This window comes from Neolamprologus brichardi, chromosome 16 (genome assembly GCF_056152115.1).
Source record: "Neolamprologus brichardi isolate AB-2024 chromosome 16, ASM5615211v1, whole genome shotgun sequence".
NCBI classification, from domain to species: Eukaryota; Metazoa; Chordata; class Actinopteri; order Cichliformes; family Cichlidae; genus Neolamprologus; species Neolamprologus brichardi.
In genome coordinates this window covers 9,009,677-9,036,294 of record NC_142119.1, presented here as the reverse complement: position 1 = coordinate 9,036,294, position 26,618 = coordinate 9,009,677, and the positions used below count along the sequence as shown (strand labels likewise).

The 26,618-nt window shown below is 39.6% G+C and overlaps 2 protein-coding genes across 5 annotated transcripts in view; one reads left to right on the top strand and one right to left on the bottom strand.

Annotated features, from left to right (window-relative positions):
- Positions 1-367: 367 nt before the first annotated feature.
- Positions 368-20,490, bottom strand: ift88 (intraflagellar transport 88 homolog). Of its 3 annotated transcripts, XM_087829839.1 has the most exons (25): positions 20,287-20,490; positions 20,002-20,064; positions 19,764-19,823; positions 19,443-19,496; positions 19,259-19,322; positions 18,941-19,010; positions 18,143-18,233; positions 17,513-17,617; positions 16,909-17,011; positions 15,788-16,134; positions 15,647-15,717; positions 15,434-15,520; positions 14,672-14,771; positions 13,240-13,326; positions 12,880-13,066; positions 11,498-11,606; positions 10,769-10,919; positions 10,256-10,371; positions 9,832-9,884; positions 9,648-9,713; positions 9,425-9,531; positions 7,263-7,335; positions 5,318-5,368; positions 2,075-2,182; positions 368-1,002 (listed from the first exon to the last, which is right to left on the bottom strand). In XM_087829839.1, the coding sequence occupies exons 1-25, from the start codon at positions 20,365-20,367 to the stop codon at positions 881-883; spliced, it is 2,526 nt and encodes an 841-aa protein (XP_087685965.1). In that variant the 5' UTR covers positions 20,368-20,490; the 3' UTR covers positions 368-880. The 3 variants fall into 3 exon arrangements, with proteins under 3 accessions (XP_087685965.1, XP_006793677.1, XP_087685966.1); XM_006793614.3 differs by lacking the exon at positions 5,318-5,368; XM_087829840.1 differs by lacking the exon at positions 15,434-15,520.
- Positions 20,491-20,585: 95 nt separating this feature from the next.
- Positions 20,586-26,618, top strand: part of cryl1 (crystallin, lambda 1) — a 30,335-nt gene continuing 24,302 nt past the window's right edge. Inside the window, exons 1-3 of one of the 2 annotated variants that reach the window (XM_006793616.3) lie at positions 20,586-20,829; positions 21,661-21,768; positions 23,237-23,363. In XM_006793616.3, the coding sequence (XP_006793679.1) occupies positions 21,686-21,768; positions 23,237-23,363 (210 nt within the window). In that variant the 5' untranslated portion in view covers positions 20,586-20,829; positions 21,661-21,685. Of the gene's footprint in view, positions 20,902-21,660; positions 21,769-23,236; positions 23,364-26,618 lie in introns of both variants that reach the window. The other variant, XM_006793615.2, reaches the window with a different exon arrangement.

Below are 26,618 nucleotides of genomic sequence, written 5' to 3'. Positions count from 1 at the left end.
TTTTTTTCTTCTGTAATTTTACACATTTCTTACAGTTCTTTTATTTACTACAGCAGCTTTTGTTTACCCTGTGGAAAGACTGAGACAGACTGCTGGAACTGAACTTCTTTTTCTTGTAATCAGGGATTAAAAGTGTCGTTAAACTTCTTTACACTGACAAAAAGGTCCACTGGTCCGGCGGACTTAAGATTAATGTGGGCTGCATGTGGTCCACAGTATAAAATAAGTTTGACATTCCTGCTTTAGATAACATGCAAATAGCTACGTAACAACGCTGCTAATGTCAGCTCTAGTTTTACCCATGCACTTTGTTTTAAAGTTTTAACAAACTGTCACATTGATACTCAGACTCAACATTATTTCCTTAATGAAATAGTTTCTCTTTTAATGATACAATAAACAACATAAAGATGAAGAAATAAAAAAATAATAAATACAATAGAATAATTACATATTGCAGAACATGAAACAGAATCTGGAACAGATGAATCACAAACCTTTGCCTTTGAAAGCATCAGAACGGTGAAATGTTTTCCAATTTTTAGCAATGAGCTCAAAAATACAGGGTAATAGTATGGTTTCTCTGAAACCCCGTGTGCTGGACTTAAGAGCTAGAACAAAGCTGTCTGAGGTGTCTCACACTGTCATGTAACCAGCATTCCCATCACGTACAGAGGCATTCATTTCCCACACGGACATTTAGAAATGGATACATTTTCATTTAACAAAGGACTGAGATGTTCAGTGTGAAAGAGCATCTGGACCATCATGGATTACCAACAGATATACATAAACATTTGCTGAACATAAGTTTAAAACGTCCTGTGGTGAAGCTCTGGGCTCTTGACTTACAAACAGAGATAGCCTTGTGCTAATGCAGCTACTCTGGCAGCAGGTCGTCTCCTAGCTCTTCATCTGCAAAGTCGTCATCCTCCACACGCTTCTTGACTCCCGTCTTTGGTCTGTCCATCTGAGGCCCCAGTGGGTCCACGTAGGACGCATCTACACACAGGAGGAACAGCTTGTGATGAAATAGTTTGGGACGCTGTATCTCGATAGAGAGATAATAACATAACATTATACACCCTTTCTACCAATGCCGTTCTTTTTCTGTGTGTTTTTCTCAAGGAGCGCTGCAGAGTGAGATCGTGTGCACAGACAATTTCACTGCATTTTTTGGCATTCTAAATAGTTAGATGAGTTAAGATAACTTTCAACATTTAAGTCTGCACAGGTTCATATTTTAAAAACACTGATATAAATATTACTCTGTTCCATTTTTAAACAGCTGCAATGAATTGCATTTAAGGATACATTATTCAAGTTGTTCTTTTCCCTTATACTCAGTGACCCTGCTCTGTTTGTGGTGTGCCACTGCTTGGCTGAGTTGCTGCGGTTGCTAAACTGACTTGTTGCAATGGTGGCATCCTATTATAGAACGTCTCATTTATGCACAAATGTTTGAACAGGCAGGCTGCACGGCCAGGTGCTAGATTTTATACATCTGAGGCAAAGGGACTTACAACACCTGAATTCAAAGATTAGAGGTGCGGCCCAATACTTAAATGACAACCCATGCAGTTTATCTGCAGAGGACTATCCGCTGTGTGCTGCAGACAAAGAAAAACCTTTGATAATATCTTTATGATCATCTAAACCTCAGAATGTGTTTCAACATGGGCTTGAACTCTAAACAGATACACGAATACAGCTCTTTTCTACTTTGCTGGACCATTCAAAGACCTTTATAGAATTCAGTCACCCATTCACACAAGCACTTTTTTCTATGCCTTTTCGATCTTTTCCTATCTAACATTCACACTACAGCTCACTGCGACTCATAATGTGGATGGCTAAATTATCAGAATTTCAGCCATCGATGTAGATGATGTTCCAGCACTAAATTAAATGAAACTGCACTAAGATGTCCATAAACCATCTGTGTGATTATATATTTATTCATATTTTTCTAAAAAAGGCACATATGTCTTGCACAACACATGAAGTTCAAAGACATAAGACAGTTAGGTAGGTGTTATATCATTAACTGCAGAGAAAAATATGGTTTCCTCACCCAGTTCTTTTGGACTGCTGGCTTCATAAGGCTCATTTGAACCAGGAAGTGACCTCATTTTGGCGCTCAGACGCTCTCCTTTGGTGCTGCTGCTGCTGCGACCACTGTCTGTACAAAAACAAGCACACACCTGCTGACTCATGATCTTTTTTTAAAAGCAATACTCACATTCAAATCCTATTAAAAGCTGTTTAAATGTTTAAGCTGTTTAAAACAGCAGTGCCTCTGACTGTGGCCTGCATGTGACTGAATATAGACGTGCAAAGTTTTCTTGCACACTTTCACGTACAAATGTCTTTTTCATGGCCCAAGTATCTCGCTGACATTGGCTGAATGTGTGCAGAAAAAGCATTCCTCCAATGTGAAATCACAGTCGCTAAATATCACTGACATGTACAACTTGCTGTACAATAATGGACGATTTTTGTGAAAGGCATGGCGCGGTCGAATATGCCTACTGACCAGCTGCTAAAATGCAACACTAATATGCAACACACTCAGGTACTTTTGACAGGATGTAATGAATATGCCGGATAATGTGCACGTGTGTGTTCCAGGCTTATATGACAGGCTGACAGGGCCGTGTAGAGATATGAATTACAGACATGACTGCAGACAACAGCAGCCAACATCTGGCTGCCAGGTAGCCTTGGAAACCTTAGGGGATCAGCAGCAGAAAGCTGAAAAACAGGAAGGAGGCCTGATATTCCACCTTCCCCTCATAGTCCCAAAAAAATCTCACAAACTGCTGGCAAACTGAGACCTCGGTTGGAAAAATCAACGTTTCCCCCTGGCTTCCTTTCTTGGACAGTCTCGTTTGCATTTCTCTTTTAGTTTACACAACTCAGAGACGTGTACTAGAGGGATAACAAAACATGCTAGAAGCTAGGAGCTGCAACAGAAGTTTCCACAATTAAAGACGTTATAGGCATGTTTTATACAACTCTGAAGCACAAATAACCCTTTATTTCTGCAAGGAGATGGAGATCAATAGAGATGACGCAACATTTTGGCTTTTATAACTATTTTTTCTTATTAAAGATATGTTGAAAAAAATGTTAAGGTACATTAACATAAACCCAACCATATAATTTATGTTTGAAAAGGCACATCACACATGATAGAAAACACAGGTTAGAAAATCCCCACGTTTCGACACACTTCTCTCCTGTTCTGCCACTGCGTTTCACCAGATTCAGACTACAGATCGACAGCTGTGGATACGTGAGAAAACAAACCACCAGACTCACACGTCAGTCACGAGAGAGCCGAAGACCTGCAGACACACTCGACCACACAATACGCAGACTTTACAGAAAAGATGGAAAACTCTCAGGTGAACGAGAGGGTTTTCCCCGAATATCTCAGAGTGCTTGCTCCCCTCCTCCTCCTCCTTTCAGTGCAAAAAATGAGCACAGTCCAACATCACGGCTGCCTGTCAAACGATTCCTGGATCAGGTCTGTTTTTTCTTCTTCACTTGGGAAACTCACTTCTGCTATGCGTGCCTTGCAGTGCTTCACTCAGATGGTTTTAATCACTTAAAAGATTTCTAATGACAGGAGCTCTTATAAAATGAAAAATAAAATAGTTCTGATGCTAATGCTCCATAGAAGAGAATCACCTGTATGTGCAGACACCTTTGCCTGACTGAAGAACTTTATCAGAGGTCAGCTTAAGATTTCACAGCAGAGACTGACAGTACAAACCTAAACATGCTGTTGCTGCTACACAGTTTCTCTTAGTCTAATTTATGTAAATTTTGCTGTTTTGGCTCTTAAAGCTCATTGGCAGGTGAGCTGACTGTGCATTTGAGGGCAAACTACAGATGTATCAACTTCTGAAACATCTCTACTCTATCTCTACTTTTAAGATTAGGCTTAAAACGTTCATTTTTGCTAAAGCATATAGTTAGGGCTGGATCAGGTGACCCTGAATCCTCCCTTAGTTACGCTGCAATAGGCGTAGGCTGCTGGGGGATTCCCATGATGCATTGGGTATTTCTTCTTCAGTCACCTTTCTCACTCATTATGTGTTACTGGACCTCTCTGCACTGAATCATACTTGTTATTAATCTCTAGCTCACAGATGGCCCCGCCCCTCCCTGAGCCTGGTTCTACTGGAGGTTTCTTACTGTTAAAAGGGAGTTTTTCCTTCCCACTGTTGCCAAAGTGCTTGCTCATAGGGGGTCATATGATTGTTGGGTTTTTCTCTGTATGTATTATTGTACGATCTACCGTATAATATGCAGCGCCTTAAGGTGACTGTTGTTGTGATTTGGCACTAGATAAATAAAATTGAATTGAATTGAATGAACCGATCGAACAAACAAGCCCCAGTTTATTCAACAATCTCCTTGTTTGACTACAAATGGCCAGAATTACAGGCACATAGCCTGAAAGTCATAGTCTTACATACCTCTCCCCGAGTCCAGCAGTGGACTGAAGTGTTTAGACTCAGATTGAGATACTGGGAAGCAAAGAGGAAGCAGAGAGGGAATACAGATGAAGACAGAAGATCCAGAGAAGAAGATGAGAAGGAAGGAGAGATTACAGGGCTAGACTGAAGGTCTTACAGCACAGAGAGTTGCAAAAAAGTCTGCCACTTGCAATGAAAGATGATGACAATAAATGTGTCTGCGGTTTACAACCTCGCTTCTCTCACCTGCTTTGACCTCATCTTGTGCACCATGAGAAAATGAGAAAAGGATCTGGGTTTTAGTTCAACAATTTAAACGTTCAAACCAATATTTAAGCATCTGAAAGACTGAAGTAGCAAGGCTGTGATGGACAGTCTCCAGCAACCGTGTGTGTTCATTTTAACAGATGCATTTGGAGGCTCTGGCACCACTAAGCTATGGGATGATGAAAAGTCCTAATCTAATTTATCACGACACAGAGGACTAATGGAAGCCTTGGCAGGAGAGAGCAGCAAGCGCATTAACAGGTGTCCGTTACACAAACTCATATATGAATACAACTCGACTACAGCATGGAAAAGCTGGGCCTTGTTACACTTTCTGGAGGCTCTCTGGTTTGTATGGATTACATTTGAAATTTGCTCATGGTCCAGCTTTCCAGTGCCAGCCTATTTGTCTGTATTTGGCGGGGATCTGTACTGAATGTTCAGCCTCTTCAGTGTCCACTAATCCCGCAGAGTGCTCAGACCTCCTCATCCTGCAGGATCCAGCAGGATGAGGAGGTCTGAGCAGATCAGGCCTCAGTGTGGTGTTTGAAAACATATACCCATAACGCTGGACTTCTTAGGAGAGATGAGCACAGGTGTGGAGATGCCTGCTGCAGCATGTGTGAACAACAGGTAGAGAGACAGAAAGAAGCAGTGAGACATAAAAATAAAAGAGTGGATCTGATGATCAAAATCATGACGATGATCGTTGTTATAGAAGAAGCATCAGAACCATTACAATTTTTTATGAAAATCATATTTATGTGAGCAAACTTCTCATATGTTAAAATCTTGGTTTAGCTCAAGCTGCCATGAAAAAAACCCGACGCCTAATAAAGTTCACAGATGTTCCTGTACTGTATGTTCATTTAACTTGAAATTACACCAAAACCCACACATGGAGATGGTTTTCAATGTGAAGATTTTTATAGATGTGCCTCATTCTGGGAGCTCAGTGTGCCTTTTGTGTTGCAGTACAACACAAAACAAGCGTAAGTTCAAATCCTTAATGATGTAAGGTCTGAGCACTCTGAGCAGAGAGAACAAGGATAGAGGACATGGAGAGCACAGTCTGTGGACAGATGCCACAGACAGATGTGTGGCTCTCTGTCTCTCTGCTGGCTGATTTGGGGGATCCACAGTTGTCTGATGCCACGTCACCAGCACAGTTACATACTTAATGACATCTGCATTGTTAACACCGCAGCACAGATACAATGGGGTAAAGTAACTATCTGATCACCTGCTGAATCTGTAAGTTTGCTTGTTTCCATGGAGACACACAGAATGTCAACAAAATCCACGAAAAACCCCAACATTATATAAAAGTTATAAACTGATTTGCATGTCACTGACTTAAACAAGTATTTGATCCTCGAGCATAACAGCTACTAAGTACTTGATGGTGAAACCCTTGCCTTGGCGATACGTTTTGGGTCATTGTCATGCTGGAAGATCCATCCATGACTCATCTTCAGTGCTCTGGCTGAGGGGAGGAGGTTCTCATCCAAGATTTTACGGTACACAGCCCCGTCCACTGGCCCCTCGGTGCAGTGAAGTTGTCCTGTGCTCTTAGCAGAAAAACAGCCCAAAGCACAATGTGTGCTTGACTGTGGGGATGATGTTCTTTGAGTCATGCCCAGCATTACATTTCCTCCAAACACAGAGGGTTGAGTTGATGCTAAAGAGCTTGATTTTGGTTTCATCTAACCACAGCACTTTTCCCCAACATGATTTAGACGTTCACTGGCAAACTCAAGACTTGCACAGCCTTCTTGAGCAAAACGACCTTCTTGAGCGCTGCAAGATTTCAGTTCATTACAACATAGCGTGTTACTAATGGTGTTCTTGCCGACTGCGCTCTCAACTGCCTTCAGATCGTTAACAAGCTCCTCCCATGTAATATTGGGGTAATCCACCGCCTCATCACCATCCTCACTCCATGAGGCAACATCTTGCATGGAGCTGCAGACTGAGGATGACGGATGGTTATTTTATGTTTTTTCCATTTCCAAATAATCACACCAGCAGCTGTATAAGCTACGGTCATGTAGCTCATTCCAGTCTTGTGCAGGTTTTGTCCCTGACAACCTCTGACAGCTCTCCGGCCTCACCCATGGTGGTGGTGAGGCTGGAATGGAAGAAGCTGATTCTGTGGACAGGTGTGCTTTATACACAAATTGAGCTCAGGAGTATTTGTAATTTATTTGATCCCAATCTGTGAGAGACAGAATTCTGTTGCAGTTGTAGGGATCGAATATTTCTACTCAATAACATGCAAATTAATTAAACTTTTATACAACTCTGGTTGATATTCTCCCTCTTTCCATTAAACTACCATAAAATTAGAGACCGTTAATATCTTTCTAAAGTAAGCAATGGGGATCAAATAATTATTTACACCACTATAGGTTGATGATGTGTGGACGCACAACTCTGGTCTCAGTTGCAAATAACAGCGGCGGTAATCTGTTGACCTAATTTGAAAAACAACAACCGACTCACCAGCGCTCCCTGCACTGCTCTCTCTGCCTTCTCTTCGACTTCTCGCGCTGCCTTCCCGTCCCGATTTTATCCTCTGCAAAGGAAAATAAGAGAAAAGGGTGGCGTATGAGAGAAATTGCAGGCAGGGACACAAATAACACTAAATATGTTCTAAATGTGTTTGACTTCAAAATGTAGTTTTGCCAATCAGATTACAGCGCTTCAAAAAACACTGTGCTTCATAAACAAAGTACATTTTTTTGCTATGAAAACAATCTGGCAAAAAGATAAGCCCCAATATTCAAAGGAATGTGACATTAATGCGCAAAAAATATTACATACCATAAAAATGTTACATGTAAACAAGCCTTACTTAAAGTCAGGGAAGTACTCTGCAGAATCACTAAAACCATAAGCAGTTAGTTTTAAAGATGATGACAAAAAAAGGAAAAGAAATGAAAACAAGGATATATGATGCCACGAAAAACAACCACACAAAGCCAACGTCGAGCTCATATATTAGATTTCGGTTATTGCTATCCTCTCAGTCCTCGTGTCATGCACCGTGCAGTTTGTTTTATCAGTGGGATCGGTTGTTTTCCACTGTTTTTCAGTTTGAAGAATCCGGGGATTAACGAGTCAACCCTCCATCATTCTCTGCAGGCCTGTTTCTCTGCTCCAACAGCAGCTGGTTGTTATTTGACGAACTCATCGGTCTAATCTGTTCCTGGCTTTGATAAATCACTCCACACGACCAAGACACACGGCTCTGTTACTCTGGCTTTCTTCAAATCTTGACTGACCCCAAACCACCTCTAGTTTATGTATCACAAGTGTGTTGTTTAGAAGCCATTAAATAATAATTACATATAAGGAACAATGCATTGCAGAAGTTATTCAAAATATGCAGTGTTAGCTGATAAGATCAGATTAGAAACAAGCACACATTGTTGGCCTATGTAATAATGTGGTTCCATGACTTGGGTCTTGAATTAATCTAGGCTTAGATTGGGAAAGAAAACACAGGCTTTATGCTAACCATGACAGAAGATAAGAATAATCCCTTTGGCTGCTTATATTCAAACCACTGACCACTTTTCTAATTCATTCTGACGTTTCATGTGACACTGAACAAGTCAAACTGCACTGGCATCAGACCTGAGAACAGCTCTCCAAACACTAAAGCCGTTTTGAAAAAGACCCGAGATTACTATCAGCCAGGTGTTAAACAGCTGTGCAGCATCTGTTTGATTCATGGAAAATAAATAGAGACGAAAAACAGCTGTTTTTCATGCAGCTGCAGAGTTGCAGTGACCACGGTCCAACGTTGCATCTAAAGGAAACGCGCGTTTTAAATCAGCGAGCACTCATCCAGGAACAGACGTCAGGACTGTTAAAAAAGTGATGAAAAGATGATTGATGAAAGTGTCTGAAAGGTCTCTAATGTACAAGTGCAAAATACGCAAGTAATTCATCAGGCAGCATGTTAACATGCATCAGATGGACCCACTTGTACATTACATCACAAAACAAGGTGGAGTGTGTGGAGTTTAATTCATGCAAATAGATCTGGGATGTTGTTCCTGGGATCTGCTGGAGCCTACCTTGGGGGTCACTGCACCAAGCGCTCCGATTACCACTCGGACCACTTATTATGAGCCCTTGGTACTTCTCCAGCTTCCCATGTTCCTTCTTCCAGACATTGTTGTCAATCTGTATAGCTACATCTATCACTACGGCCGTCTTCTTCTGCTTGTCTACCACCACTATGTCCCACAGGATCTTAGCTCAGCCATTCTCCACCACCCTGGGGGGCCATGCTTGGCACATATGTTTCTGTACACTATGCCGGCCACTTGGTTATGGCGTTCCATGTATGCCCTGCCTGCAAGCATTTTCCACCCTGCTGTAATGTGCTGGATTGTCTCAGGGGCATCTTTACACAGCCTGCAGCTGGGGTCTTGCCTGGTGTGATAGACCCCAGCCTTGATGGATCTATATGTTATAAATATGTGTGTGACCATTATTAAAAGTCAATTCCATTTTATTTCTATCTTTGTTAGTGAACTTTTTGTGGGGGGGTTTCTGCAAATTGTTTGCAAGTCTTTTTTTTATTAAATGTAGAATTGAGATCTGCCAAACAGATCATTAGTTTATTTACCCAGAAAAGTCTGACAGAATACCTGCTCTCTGATTTCCTTCATCTTCTCTACCTTCTTCAGTTTGGTGGCGTAGTCTTGGACTTCCTTCAATTGCATATCTGTGCACAGCCGCACCAGGAAACGCAAGCCTGCACCAAACAACACACACACACACACGCTCTTTAATTTTACACTCTGATCAGGGCACCATCTGTTGCTGGTCAAGAGTTCCGTTGAAAACTGCGTAACAAGCTGGATCAATTACATTCCACATTTTCTGGAAACTTTCGGTGGATTTCTTTATACGTTTCCAGTGCTTTCTGGGAGTTTCCTGTGAAAGAGGAAAAGAAAAAGAACAAAAAAATGAAATGAACTCTGCTAGCTCACATTGCAACTTTGCTTTGTTGTTTTATTGCCATGCGAGCTGAGGCGAAACGTGTTTTTCTCACCACTTCGTCTGTAGCAGCTTGCCACCATTAGCTGCCACTTCACCTGAGTTGGTCTGAGAAGCAGAAACACATCTGATCAATATAAACACAAACCAATACCTGACTTAAATCATTTTGCTGACCTCCTAAGGACTGCTCAGAACATATCAGTATGCCAGTACCACACTGAAATAGTTAATATATTTTAATAAGTGATACCACGTAACAAAAAAGGTGGAACTATGTGCCTCAAGATTAAACAACTTGAAACAACTTCACTAATTTTTTCTTCAACAGTTCCATATAAAACGAGAGGCTTTCACATTCATTTAAGTTAGAAACTCATTTAAAGGGCTTCCATAAAAACCTTAGAGTGTGAACTTACAATTTTTTACCAACCCATCCGTGCTATCTGTTTAAAATAATCTAAATAGTAGTTACTTACTGTATTAGCGTGGCTCTTTCAAAGTACTGAATGGCTTTCTCACAGAACTGTGTCTCAATGTAGTAAGCTCCGAGCCACTCAATCACATGGATGTTGGAGGGAAAGTACCTAAAGGACTGGACAGCAACAACGTAACAATATTAGTTTGCTTAAAGTAGTGGTGTCAAAAGTAGGGCCTGGGGGCAAGGATCAGGACAGCAGAGGGTCCAATCCGGCCTGTGTTTAGATAATGTGAAGAAGGGCATAAATCTTTTACTTTTATCTGCACTTTGAGAAGTTTTACAGCCTTTTGTACTGCTAAATATCTCCATCATGGTCATTCATACTACTCTAACATAATTAACTAACAGATGAGCAAAAAAGTGACAAAAAACAAACAAACAATTTTTTCATTGTACAAATTTCTGTTTTTTACAATGGGTCCACAGACAAAAATGTACTGTTAACAGTTGTAATTTAGTGCAATTTAGAGAGAACCCCCCCACCCCCACCATGAAATTAAGCTTCTGGTACCTCATAATAGTACTGGAAAGCCTGGGATTTGTCCCCCTCGCCATCATGCAGTTCTCCCAGCTTAGCCAGTGCCTGGGCGTCTGTGGGAGTTACACTGATGACCTGCATTAGCCACTCGATTGCTTGTTCGGGATTTTCCAGAAGCTCATAGCTGGGATCAAAGTGTTAAGAACTAATAGATGCTCATTTGATGATATATGGACAAACAGGCTCGAATCCCTGAATGAACACATTCCAACAAACCCTAAAGTACATACGAGTAAAAACAGATCATCTGTGTGACATACAAACGCATCATTAGAACCTGTCTGACACAGTATTTTTAAGACTATATACTGATATTTGGCGATTTAGAACTCAGATATTCCAATATATCGTCTAAAAATGTTTTCTTTCACACACAGCAAAGAAACCAAACAGATTTATGTTTAGGAGTAAAGGCTTCTTTACTCTGCTCAGATCAGTGGTTTTTGTGTTTGTGTCTTTCTAAATATGTTGTTGGCAACAGGGGCGTCGTATGGTGCCCCCTGGTGAACAAACTATGCAACATCAATGGACTTTGACACTTTGTAACGGCATTTCTCTCGTGTCTTCTTTACTTCTCTAATTTTCATTGATTGTCTGTTACAAGTGCCGATAACAATAGAAGAACAAATAGCTAATATTGGGCGATTGTACTGGCCCGCTGATAAAACCATCTCCACATCACACTTGTTAGCAGCGGGATACAGGCTGGCCAGCTGGTACATGACTTGGGAACTGTTCCTCAGAATGGCATGGAGCTTCAGGAAGCAGTCCAGAGCCTCCTCTAGGCGATTCAGTCTTTTATAAGTCAGACCTGGAACAAGGTTTAGGGGAAAATTCAGTCACGTAACTGTGCCTCTATGTTAATAATAATCACACAAGGCACATATATACCACATGTTGGTGTAGTTTTATTCCAGCGATACCTTTTACTTAAGATGACTTCAAAATTTGGATGCTGTTGTTTAAAGAGCTACCGTGTCTGTGAATACGATAGCTCCAAAGGTTTTGAATGAATTCTGATAAAACTTTGTACAGGTGTAGAGTCGAGTCATATTAACAAACCATTTAAGTTTCGTTAACATCAACCAAGGTCTTCAAGGTGAACTTAAAGATTTATTGGCTGAAAACAGACCAAAACACCTGATAAGTTATGTTAACTATAACTGAATAACTGAAACTAAGATTCTGACAACTGTGGTGTGTATTGTCAACAGAAAGTACCCATGAAGCTTTCAAATATCATGTCTCATTTGACCTCTGACCTCTCCTTTAAGGTCAATAGCTTGATCTGAAGGTTAAAGTAATAACAGTAGATAGAGGTAATTAAAACTATTTTTCTTACTGCAATTGTTTGTATTAAAAACATTTATAAAATGGTATATGGGAATTTTAAATATCACATTATGGTTTGCATCCAAATATGTCACATTTGACCTCTGACCTCAATTTTGCATCTGCCTTTCTTTCAAATTGACCCAAAAATGCGTACTATCTTTAAAGAAAGTATTGTCGAGAGAAAGAAAATGAGCTGCCTACTTGGTTAGAAACATGCTGTAGTATATTATTATATAATAAAATAAGGTTATTTGTGTCCACGTATTGATAAATCAATGCCAATTATCCATTACCTATTCCTACATAATCTTTAAACACAAAATACAATACAATTAAAAGTAAATACTTCGCAGAGAGTGAGCTGCCCTGGGGGAGGTTTGTGCTCTAAGTGCTTCTTGTTATTTATGTATTTGTGCACATTCCAATAGAGTCGGTCATGCTGTGTCCACACTTATTCTCAATGTAGCCTCAGCCAATATTCTGATACTCATAGCAGAATGCTGGATGAAGATACACAGAGATTTAGACAGGGCACTCATGGCCTCGCTATATTTTCCTAACAGTCAAGAGTCTGAATTTAAAGTTCAACCAGTGCTTGCAGCAAATATTAACAGACCGCAGTTCAGAGTGCAGCAAGCTCTTGTTGTTCATTCCCAAATGATTCTTGCACGTCCAATTGTTGTTGAGCAATACATCAAACCTCCTGCTTATCTACTACCGCATTACTGCTGCAGTTAAGGAGCACTTACCCAGGTTGTAAAGGCCTTCGGTGCACGAGGAATCATTCCTCAGTGCTTCTTTGTAGAACTCTGCAGCCTTTTCAAAGTCCTGTTTGACAAACACCGTGTTGCCCTTGTTGATAAGCGCTGCTGGGTTGTAACGATCAGCATTCATAGCAAGGTCGGCATATCGGTCAGCCTGGTCGTGGTCTTTCTCCTGTTAGGGAAATTACAAGACAAGAGAATATGGTTGTTCAATCATCTCCCAACAGTAACATTTAGTATTACATTTCTTTAACAGCAAACCTCCAAATATTTTGCTAATTTTAAGTGTTTTAAATTTTCAGAACTTTTCAGTCTAATGTTATTTTATAATCAAGAGATTCTTACCAGAAAATAGAGGAAAGAGAGGTTAGTGGCTGCAGCGCTCTTCACTCTGCTGTCCTTCTTCTCAAATGCCTTCAACGTTTCCACTGCCTGAAAACACACAACTCATTACTATCAGGAGCTGTACTAAAGCTCCTCCAGTACAGCATTCTCAGTAATAAATCATATTTTAAGTACAAGCATATTTCCCCAGCATGTAACACACAAAGAAACATAAAAAAGACATATAAATTTACTGAATTGTTAGTCAAAGAATCAACGACAATATTATTAGCCATTAATAGCCAATCACTGATAAATTATATATACATCTTCACATTTATGTTGAAGATACTTGGACATTTTGGCATTTTTTTTAGGTAAGCTGTAATTCTGCTTCATTCCTTACATCTGTTTATGCGTCACCTTCACTGTGTGCTGTGCTCTGGTGAAGTAAATATAATGCTTTGCAAGTTTAAAGTCAGTCCCTCTCCCCTTTTTATCTAACTGACTGTCTCTGTGAGTATGTTACATTCTGGGGAAAATTTCCCAACTGTATTATTGAGTAAGGATTAGCATTTTCACAAATCACCAGCTTGGCTACAGCTGCACAGATGACCACCAGTTACATCACCAACACTCCTGTGTGTAAACACTGTAAAAGCACCACAGCATGCATCAGATGTAAAACCAGCGGCTACAAGATAGTTAGTTACTACAGTGAGTCCTTTAATCTTAGCCACAAATCAGCTCCACACATGGCAGCATGTCCTCCACTGTTCAGTTGGATATTATTATTAACAAAGAATACGTTCAGCACAAAGATTTTCCTGAGCAGTCTGTGGGGCCTAAACCAATAACTGCCTCACAAACGTCTCCTTGCAGTGGCATTATTTGGGTAAAAGACGTCCTTATGAAGCAACAAGTCAAGGGGGACAAACCCAGTACAATCTAAATGTGGACGTGGGAATGGAAGGCAGACATACCTCAACCTTAGGCATGCAGATGGGGAGGAAACAAAAGCAAAAAGGCAATGAGAAGATGAAATACTGAGTCGGACACTGAGCTCTGTTCAAACAGCCTCAACAAGAGAAAACTCACACGTATGAATAGTGCTGAGCAACAGTATTAGAACATTGTTATAAAAAGAAAAGAAAAGATGGAAACACAAATTAATGTAAATGTAATGTAACTTCCATAAATTTAATGCGTGTGATCCTTACTTAATCGCATCGACTTTTTCGGGTTCAGCATTATATTTGGCAAATATTACCAAAGATATTAATTTACATGACAGCCACATATGATGGAAGCTACTAAAGCCTCATTTTGATGTCTTATTATGGTCTAAAATTTAGTTTGGCAGCAAATTATTAAGAGTGGAAGGTGTGGTTGTGAAATACACAGACCAGAAAAGAAGGAAGTACCCTTAATGCTGCTGATACAATACTCTCACCTGGTTGAAGTCCTTCTGTCTGAGGTAGGTGATGGCTTTGTTGATCTCTAAATCATTGGCAAGCTCGACATACTGAGAACTCTTCACCATGTCGACACACCTTAAAAAAAAAGAAAACATACATTCACTATCTTCACGTGTCAAATGCCAGCATTCGATTGATCACTGTAAATAGCAGGTGCATAAATGGAGAATAATTAAGCAATTGTTTGATTTTGACTTATGTTTCTCAATATTGAAATGGTCCTCTCCAACATACTAATGTGCATTAGTGCACATTAATGCACATGTCGAGTACTTTTACGAGTACTCAACATGTATTATGTTCATTTAAAAACCTAAATAAGAAAGCATTAGGGAAAAAATTGTTGAAATAATAGTAGAGCTTGAGGTTTATTGTCAGTCTGCTCCAGAAAAATGTTCAGAAAATGTGATCAAACTAGTGTGCAGAGAAGTTTAGGCAAGTAAAGGAACTTTGGAAAGTCCCTCACACCACCACTAAAGAAACGAGAGCCACTGGAAGACTCAAACAATTAAAACCTTCTTCTTGTTACAATCTCCCTCTAAGGGCAGTCTTTGAGCTTCTTTTTTTTTTTTTTAAATGTTCAAGCAATCAAGTTGGGACATTTATGTAATTGTAAATGAACTGTAATTATACCACAGTTAGGCACTGTCACAATTTTCAGTTATTCAATGACAAACAAACATACCATGCTCACATTAAAGTCTTTAGATGCAAAGAAAAAGACAGCAGTAACAAACCAGTCAAATCCAGTAGCAAACAAAGTCTCAATCGCTGGGGCAATGAGCTTGGCTGCTGTCATGATGTATTTCTCAGCCAGGGTTTTTCTATGAACAGCATACAGGAAGTCAGAGGAACAGCTGAATAAAGGGGGGGGGGGGGGGGGGGGAGTAATACAGAGGACTGATGGAGCAAGACAAAGTTGGGTTTGTGTTGTGTGAATATCTTCTTACAGATCTCTCTCCATCTGGTGAAGTTTGTCATTTTTAATGGCTTCAATGACCATATTGGAGCTGGTGTCTTCCTGAAAGAGTTGTCAGAACTAGACTTAATTAATGAAATAATAATAAATGCTGTAATAAAATATCACTCACATTGGAAGGGATGTATTTGTCTTCATCATCAATGCCCAGAGGAACAGAGATGAGCTTCTGAAAGGCCTTCTTCATCCTCTCTCTGTCACCGATAGCATAGTAACACAGGATAAGGTTGAAGCCTGTCTTGATATTTGGACTCTCGCTCATGATGTGCTCGAAAGACGTAATGGCATCTGTGTACTGGCCCATGCAGATAAACACTACACCGATATTCTGCATGATCTTGATCCTCATTTCTTTGTGGGCATTTGTTATCTGATCCAGTGCCATTCGGTAGAACTTGATGGCTTTAGGATAGTTCTTCTGTTTAAAGTAGATGTTGGCCATGTTGACTTTCAGGCGGCCTGGAACAGCAGCATGCATAGTTTGATGGAAAAACCACAAGACAAGCGATACAACAAAGAATTTACAATGTATGAAACATGACTTTTTTCTTATGTGTCAGTGATCTGGGACTATTTAACACAATGCCACAATTTTCCCAGCAGATACTGCAAAAATACACCAAGAGCTACACCTCAGAGTCTACAGGCCTCAGTTATCATGTTAAAGCTCATGAGAGTACAATTAGAAAATGATTGAACTAGTATGGCTTATGTATATGTTTCTACAAGAAGAGCATAGCTTAGATTTGCACTCATTGAGACATCCATGTACGCATCTTTATACCAAAGTATTGTAGAGTAAAAGGTGAGGCCACCTGTAAAGCGTGGGTGTTACTGGGTCATGGGGAGGACAATGATCCCATGAAAACAAGCAGATCTATAACAGAATGACTAAAAAAAGAAAAGAATCAACACGCTGCAATAAATGAGTCAGAGTGCAGACCTCAACATGATTTAAATCCTGTGGTAGGAAAGCTGTGGATAAATGAATGCCTGAAACCCTCAAGGAACTGAAGCAATGTTGTAAAGAACAGTGAGCCAATATTCCTCAACAATAACAGGAGACACTGATAAAGTCATAGGGAAAAATATTACTTGAAGTTGCTGCTGCTGAAGGTATTCCACAAGCTTTCATGCGGTGTATAAAACTTTGTTTTCACATGATTGTATTTACGAGGGCTGCCACATTCTAAGTACACCAGCAGTGAGTGTGAAGCTGAGCGGCCTGCTCACCTGCGTTACTGAACATTTTATTCTTCACAATGATCTGGTAGCTGTTCAGGGCCTCTGGGTACATTTCATTGTTTGTGTATTGGTTGGCAAGGTTGAGCAAAACCTGTAATGGGAGAAACATTTAATATTTCTAAGTAAAATAATTAAAAACTGATGTTAGAAATTGATTCTCAAAAACAAACTTTAAATTTTATCTGTCTTTCGCAAGCTGTTCCTTCCTAAATAGCTGAGCCATGAACACAAACATCTGAGATGATTTACTTTAATATTTTAATATGAAACAATAATAATAATTTACTCTGAATGAGATAAATAAGAACAGATTTTGCATACACTACTGAGTAAGCACTTATGGTTTATTTCTACAGTTATTGTAGACCAGGAGGATATGGAGCATTTTAAATGAAAAGTACAACTTTGATTTATATTTGACTGGAAAAAAACCCTCTCTTGCTTATTTTTGCTTATCACTTATCAGTTCGGTTTTTCAGGCATTAAAAAGTAGTTTTTTCAAAAGACAATCAACACCAGACTGTTCTTTTAGAAAGCAAATCGTTACTCATAAGTGCAGAGTGTAGAACAAGCATACAGCAGCCTGACTTACAGAGTACGTGAGGTCTAAATTTATATGGTCTGCACTGCCAGACTGTTCCCTCTGTCTGACCAGGGCTCTCTCCTTCCGCCCTGCCTCTTTGGCTTTTTCAAGGGCCTGTAGACACAGACACACCCACACAAACACACACAGCAAGTAAGCCACTTCTGGGTAATAATCAGAAGTAATTATGAATAAACACTCTGCTGCAATGATGTAACAAGTTTTTCCTGCCCATTAGACATTCTGGTGCCGACCAAAAAGGCCTTGGCCTTCCACAAGATGAAAATTACCTGTAATAACAATATTTTTAAAAACAGTTCTTTTAATTTTTCAGAAATCACAGCAAACCACACACTGCTGTTATGTGACATAACACATTGCCTATACAATATGTAGACCAATTTCCCCCATGTATGAAAAACCGCTGGAAATGAGAAGGTTGATAAACTTCAAGTACTTTGTCCTAACAGTCGTTTTAGGTTACTCTGGTAGAAATGTAAGCAGTTTTATACACTTCACTGTGAGAGAGCTGACACAGTTAAAAATGAATTATGGCAAACTGCCCCACTTGGAGAGCCTTCTCTTTAAATCCAGACAGTCAATATTAGTAAAAAGTTTGTTAAAGAGTGAAAGGCTGACCACTTGTAAGGCTCCCGTGCTCTGTGCCATGCAGCTCTCCTCTATCAGGTCATTCACTTTCTTCTCCAAGATTTTGATCTTCTCCTCAGGCCTGCAAGAACGTGATGAGAGTGAAACATTTGTCAGTTTATAATAGCTGGTAATAAGAGGCCCAAGGTGTGCCAAGAAAATATCCCCCACACCATTACACCACCACTCCCAGCCTGAACCACTGGTGCGAAGAAGGATGGCGAAATGTTTTTGTGTTCCTTATGCCAAATTGTGACCCTACAATCAGAATTGCGATGCTTTCTTTCTGTTCTTCTAATCTATTCTATTAGTCGCATGGTGTGGTCTTCTGCTGATGTAGCCAATCTGCTTTAAGTTTTGACGTGTTGTGCATTCAGAGATGCTCTTCTGCATACCTTGCTTGTAAAGAGTGGTTGTCTGAGTAACTGTTACCTTCCTATCATCTCAAAGCAGCATCAACACGACAATTTCAACCAGAAAATTGCCGCTCCCAACAGATCTGCAGTTTTTAAAACACACAAACTCAAACCAGGCTGTTTCAAGCAAACAGTCATGCCCCGTTCAAAGTCATTTAAATCACATTTCTTTCCCGGATGCAAGGTTTCAACTTCAGCAGGTCATCTTGACCATGTTTATGTGCCTAAATTTACTGAGTTGCTGATATAAGACTGGCAGATTAGATATTTGCATCAAAGAGCAGTTGAACAGGCATACCAAATGAAGTTGCAGAGTGAGTGTACTGCATAGCATTTTCACACTGAAACAAAGCAGTCTAAAGTGATGACTTACGTATCCTCATTCTTTGCTTCGAGTGCAGGTGCAGGACCCCTGGACTGGCCCAGAGGGTCAAAGGCTGAGCCTGAAAATATAAATCATACCAATTCATCACTATATAACTGTAAGGGGAAAGACACAAAACTTGCATATATAAATATGTCCTTACAAGAATGCACAGAGGTTTATATTAACAAAAAAATGCAATTTTTTTTTTATTTTTTAACATTAGAAACACTCAACTGTACCTATTCCTGAAGTATACAATAATAACTTTTTAATCATTATCGACACGCAAAAGACAATAGATGAAACAGACAACTTTTAACTCACCGCGACTCAGGGAGGAGGTGTAACCTGCTGCTTTGACGGCAGTCATTGGACGGGCTGACCCATCCTGGTATATTTGCAAAAAACAAAAAATACATATATAGTAAACACTAATTATAAAAAAAAATCTAACAAAAACTATGCAAGACCTTATTTGCACATTTGATTGTTTAATAATACGTCTCACCTGTACAGCTCCAGTCATGGGTCGTCCCATTGAAGAGGCCATATGAAGCCGAGCCTTTGTGAAACAATAAGTATCAATATTGTAATCAATAACAATAATTTAGGTCTTTTTAACATGTAGATATGAACAAAAACATTCCACATAAATGCTTCACAGTAATGAAACAATCACCGTCATTGGCTGCACATCTTGTCACCGATCATTGATTTAATCTGAGCAACTTTCAACAAAGAACTGCACTTTGAAGGAGGTATCTGTATTTGTTTTGCTCATTCAAAAATGTTTCACTTTTAAAGGATCATTCTATTTCGTTGTACTTACGCCAAAAGAAGAGGCTAAAGATCGAGGTCCAATGGGAGTGCCAGGAAACTTGGCAGTCATCTAGAAAATTAAAGACATGATATATTAGTAGTTAAACGATTTATACACCTCCAGAAAACCCCCCTCTCTCTCCCACTTACTTACTCATTTACTCACACAAACGCGCACAAACAAACAAACAAACAAACACACACACACACACACACACACACACACACACACAGTATTTGACACTTACCGGGGGTCTTCTTCCATGACTTGTCCTCACTGCTTGCTGGAAGCCCACATCATTCTCCAGCTCCTTAAAATTAGTCAACAATTAGTCTTCATTTTTTACATAGTGGGCCGACGGAAGAGCAGACATTTTTTACACAAACAATTTTGAAATAAAACTTTGAAGTAATTAGTCTTTCGCCATGCCACTATCTCAATCTCATATAACCAACATTCATTTTTCAAAGTTGATTTTCTATACACTTAGAAACGATGTGCTAATGTAGTGTTAGGTTAGCGGTTAACTTACCTCCGAGTCAAATGTCGGATTATAATCATTGTAACCCGAATAAAGGTCGTCCTCCTCCACAGCCAGATGCACATGTTCCATTTCTGTTTCTGTAGTGTATGAAAATATTCCTCAATGTGTGGCAAACAAACAGTTTTCTATGCGAGATAACTGGTAATATTTTGTTTTCCTTTTAGGATTTTGTCCCACAATTCAACGCGGCACGGGCGGGACAGTTTCCTTTTCAAACCTCTGATTGGTTTTTCACGCGTCCATCGTCGTCTGGCCTCAACCTAATTGGTTGAAGTTGCGCTCGTTCGTTGCTAGGATACACTATAACGCTACAACTAATTTCTTCTTCGTATTCTCAAAATTATTTTTAAATACTTACATACATAGTATGTATTATTTATAAAAAGTTACAATTAATAGTTTGTGGGTTTCTTTATAGCTCATTTCAAGGAAAACAAGCTTTGTGCGCTCGTTTGCCTTCTTTGGTCCTTCTAGGTCACCGTACAGCACGGTCAGCGTGACTGTCAAGGGGGGCGGCGCAACAGAAAGCTTGTAAGTTAAGTTTTAGCTGGTGTCATAACATTATAACGCTTCTGACATGAAGATTATAACTGTGATTGGCAGGTGAGCGAGATAACAATGTATTTTGCGTTGTAAAATGATGCAACCGTGCTAGCCCTGACCTATATTCATGAAATTGAAACGAAAGTTGCTTTGTTGAATGAAAAACTGGTTGAAAGCTGTAGTTTGCAGTATCAGTGCATGTAATTTTATTTTGGTGACTGCATTGTGTGCATCATACTGTTGCTCACGACATAAACAGGACTGTTCTGAATGAACGCTTGTCTTGTGTTTTCAGTCAGAATGAATTTGTGAATAATCCTGTTTATTACAGACACGTTATAAACCTTCACGACAGCGTGAAGGTTTATAGCTGTGTGATTTTAGAGACTTTAAATTGAACCTGTCTTCTGAACCCTGTTCATTAAACATGGCAGTGCCTCTGAAGTCACCTCTCTTAAACTTGCAAAGCAAGCACTGAACCTCACAGTTCTTCACTTATGTTGCCATACGTTTTAGGGGGTAATCTTTGTGTGTTAACATTGCAATAATATTTAGATGGATGGCGAAGGGATTGAGAAAACATTCACAGTGGATTTACACTTCACTTCTGGTTACATGTCAAAACATGAGAGGAAGACAGGAAAATGAAGCTGGTGTCAGCAAGCAGACAGGCACACTGTCAGCACTTTAGTGCTGTGTGATTTTACTGGACTTTACTGAAAAACAACATTCAGCCCTTGCCTTGATTTTGTTTTTTAAGTCTGCTTATTGGGGTTTATGTTTTATGTCTGTTACCATGTGATTTTCTTCCTGTTCTAGTGGGCTGATAGGCCGCTCCTGGGCTATGCTGTTTGTCAGTGGAGGCTACAATGTGAAGATCTATGACAACCAACCAGGACAGTCTGCCAAGGCCATCACAGAGATCAAGTGAGTTCTACTGCTCAACTTAAAGACCCATCTGGGTTACACAGACAAACTTCTTCAGTCTTAACTGCATTATCGTCAACAGAAATTTGTTTTTAACCCAGATGTAATTCTAAGTAAAAACAAAAACACACACACACACACATATACATATATATATATATATATATATACATATATATATATATATATATATATATATATATATCATCAAAAATATAAAAATATACATTACAGAAGCTAAACTTCTGTCTGGTGCCTGCAAAACCTAAAGGAAACACTGACACTAAGGGCTTCTCTGCCCTGATGAGTTAGAGACACCCTGTCTAAAATGTAACCTGTTCTTCCTTTCAGTGCTTACAGAGAAGCCATATATGAATACCGCATGATCAGCAGTTGGCTCCTACTGTGAGCACATATGAATAAACACATGTTCACAGCCTGGCTATTAGTGGTTAAACATTACTGTGGAATGACGCTGAGTTTTTAATGAAAGTGCTGTAGAAAGTCACAGTGCCTTAAGCTATAAAAACCTTAATACCTTAATCTCTATACCAGTATTTCATGAATGTAACTCTCCCTCTAAGTACATGTCACTGCCTATCAGATGTATTTGTTTATATGAACAGTAGAGGGTGTCATTGAATAAAATTTCAGGGTCCCTTTGTGAGTGATTTCCTGCTGAACAAGCTAGACTGCTCTCTGTTGTGTACCCTGTTTTCATAAACCGTCACTTAGTCTAAATTACTTTAATTGTTTTTCAAAGGAAGATATCTTCCTGACTCATGTGATACAGTGTTATGTAACTGCCACATTCTGTAACATATTAAGAGAAGAGATGAGTAAGAGCAAAAAGGTGGTGGTATGTACTCCACACCTTAAAAGTGTCATCACTGTTACTGTTAAGACAGCGTAACAGGATTTGCAGCAGACTACACGGTCTCCTTTGAAACCTGCACCTCATTTTAGGTTGTCAGACCGATCTATAAACCAGAATATTTATTGTTTTATTATTCTTTTCTGCATGAAAGGCCAAAGTAAAAAACATATGCCTCGTTAGAGAAATTTGCACAATACTCCAATACAATACATACTTTCATACAGTGAGTCGGTGAAGTTTGTGACATACTCTATCCCCACTGAAACTGTGCTGAGTGTCTAAATCTTCTTTGCTGCTGAGATGGAAATGTGTACAGAGCAGACACTTTAGAATCTCTAGCTTCTTTGTAGCAGTATCCATATTTGAAGCATTGTCTGCTTTGTGTTATATTAGAACCACTTCTTTTGGCTGATAATAACACACCTAACACATCTGTTCATTTCTTCCAAAGTCTTCATTCTACTACATTCTACTACTACTTATATAATAAGCCTGTGGTAATGATTCTTTTCAAATTGAAAATGTCATGATAGAGGGCAGTTTGTTCATGCATTGTGTGTGTGTGTGTTAACTGCAGTTTCTGTCCCTCAGGAAACAGCTGGTGGAGCTGGAGGAAGCCCACATGCTGCGAGGGGAGCTGTCTGCTGCGCAGCAACTTGCCCTTCTCAGCAGTTACGATGACCTGTCTCAGGCACTGGATGGAGCCTTCTTTGTGCAGGTAACACAGACCGCTGACAGCACAAATACATGCTGTTATATCTCGTTGGCCTAAATCGTAAAACCAATGGAAACAACATTGCTCTCTGGTGATTTGTTTATTTTTTCGTTAACCACTTGCTCCATCACACACGTACGGACATTTGTTTTGTGGATGTTGGCAGACTTTGATGAGACACGGGGCTTCTCTTCACTGTGGCGTGGGTCTTTTCAAAAGTATGTGGTGTGTGACTCAGTGGAAACACTGTAGTTTTTGTTCATTTATTGGTTCACATAGTTTAAACAAAGCAGCGTTAAAGGAATGGTTATTACACTCTCAGGTCAATACGTTCTGGCTTTGTTATTACACATTTACCCCCCAAGGAGGTGCAGCATAATTTCATTTGACATATTTCGTGACATTCTCACGTCACATTTTGAACTTAGACTAATATTCCTGTCGTACATAGGGTTGTGATATCATACAGTAATATGGAGATGTTTTGCATAATAACACTTCAGTTCCTTCAGTTGCTTAACACGTGGATTCCAAACTTTTTTGTTTCTCTTCATTTACTCGGATAGCTTCATAGTATATCAGTGGTCAGTACATTACTGAGCAAAAAAACTAATGCATTTACTTGTCCTTATGGGTAAATGTGATTGCATTGTGATTTCAGAGTCACCTGAGATTTGTATAAACCACATAAAAATAACTGTATCAACATAAGACACAAAGCACACACTGTATACGGACACCTTTACTCTTCTTCTTGGATCTTAAGGATGACTGTGGCCAGAACAGTTAGGCAACCTGTGTGTTGCTTGTGTTCGGACGTTTGATGGATTGGGGAGTAAAAGACAGTTTGGACCTGTTTTATTGGGGAACATTAGCACCATGCAGGTTTTAGTAGTTCAGTGGAAGAGTCAAATCCTCATATCACTCACAGTATTTGCCTTGCTCCATAAATAGTCCCGATAAATGCTTGCTGAGCTTGGTAATGAGGTTCCCAACATCTTACTAGAAATTGTTACTGTCCTTCTAATTGCTTGTTTTTCTGCACCTCAGAAGCATTTTAGAATCCACCTTAAAGGATAAAATGTCCTCAAAAATATGTTCTGTGCTGTCTCTCACTACACAAGCAGTCAGTCCAAGAGTTGCATTTCAGTCTGCCAGCAAACATAACTCCAAGGTACTTGTATTCAGACGACTCTCCACTAATAAAGGTGGGCAAGGATGATGGTAGATTTTGAAAGTGAGACTGGCTGGCCCTCTCTCAGCATGGAGAACACTGAGCCTCTATATAGAGGCACAGCTAGGAGGAGGAGAAGATGATGATTATGATGGTTGTTATGAGGTCAAGCCCTCTGAGCAGCTACTGTCAGTCCATCAGTGTGTGAACTGATTCTAATGGCAGCATGCACATATAGAGTACATGTCTGTCATAAAGGAGGTAAAACCGAGGTATAAATTTTTAACTCTAGGGATGCTGAATATAATGAACCTATCAAAAAATGAGTACTGAGAGTTCACACTAGTTTCTCTCTTTATTTGCGGTTCAGTAGCAAGGAATGTTTTACCGTTTGTTAAGCAACTCGTTTAACCTGATGGCTAAGTGGTTAGGGGACATATCACACACTCGTTCATGCTTTTAGCTACAAATTCATGGTTGGACACCAAGCTGGCTGGTTCTTTGCTGCGTGTCATTTCCCTGCGCTGCTAACTCACACTTTCTGTCTGTCACCAAAGGCAAAGTCATAGAAATATAATGGCTTAATATAACTGCAATAAAGGAATATGAACTGAGTAATATCGATTACTCATTTAAAAATAGCCCAGAATTAATCTGTTATTTATTACAGATTTAGTTGTTTACCTTGAATCAGAGCAGCTTTCTCAATGTGACCATAAGAATTTACCCATTTGGCCAAAGTAAAATGCTTTCTAAAAACCTTGAACATTTCAGAACTCATACTTTTCATAATCTGTTGAGTTTTCCTCTTTCCTCCTGCATTGGTTGTCTTTGTTGCGTCACCATGCTCAACTCAGCCAGTCGAGTCTGATGGATATGCTCCCTGAGCCTTACTGTCAAAAAGAGACTTTTGATTTGTTTTTTTCTTTTTTTCATTTCTGTAAAAATGTGCTTGAAGGAAATTATTGAGACATCTACCATACAATGCAGAATGCTTCTAGATTCTTGCTGTTATTGCTATTATAAATTGTGACGTGGAGCTTTTCTTTGACAAAAAAGTCAGATGGAGTTTGTTATAAGAAGTGTTGTCATACTAATGAAAGACGTTTCATTAAAAATCACTCATCTATGTCAAATTATAAATGAGCACAAACACACAATCAACATTGGACACTGTGCTTATGTAAACACAGTCACAGTCACTTAAAATACAGTTTGAAGTCAACCTTTTATGCCAGAAAAATGCTCGCCAGCTAGAAACTGCTAAAGTAGACAATGGAGCTCTTCTTCACAGTAGATGTGATCAGAGTGCACAGAGGCAGGTAGAGTCAAATAAAATCAATACTCACTGCGCTGAGTTCCTTCCAACAAGGAACAATTGTGGACTCAGGAACAGGGAAATGCTGCATAGAAATATGCAGTTTCCCGAGAGCACCGTTAGGTACATACGTCCTGATAGCATGACATCATCTGACCACCTGTAAGTTTCACTCTACTATTGATCTGGGAGAAGATGAGAATATTTACGGGAGGCTTTATTAGTCACTTGGCTACAGATCAGTAACTTGCCTAACTGTTTTTTGACGATTAGTGTAAGGCTTGGTGGAACAGGGGGAGCAGACCTGAAGGGTGCTTAAGTACTTAAGCTGTCCAGATTTCTTTATATGTCCCTTTCATGCACAGAAATAGGTTAGTGTGGCTTGTTTACAATGAAGTTTGGCCAGAACTGAAGAAAACTTGAGCTTTGAGAAAGATGCAAAACTGGAGACAAATGATAATGGGAATAGTCCAACTTACAGATGACTAGAAAGAGCTACTTTTGGCTGCTCCCTTATTCCCAAAGGTTTCATGAGAGGAGGTAGTTCTTCATGTTTGATTTAGCAGATTTTTACACCAGATGCTATTCCTGCCACAACGCCACAGGGATTTGTGTCTCTGTTAGGGGTCATACTGGAGGTCTTTTCCACATCAGGAAATGCCAAGTATTCACTTATTGGCGTTTCTTATTAGTATAAGTTAACATTTACACACATGAGCTTTTAAAATCATATATCTTCCAATCTTCCCCATCCTTTATGTCATTC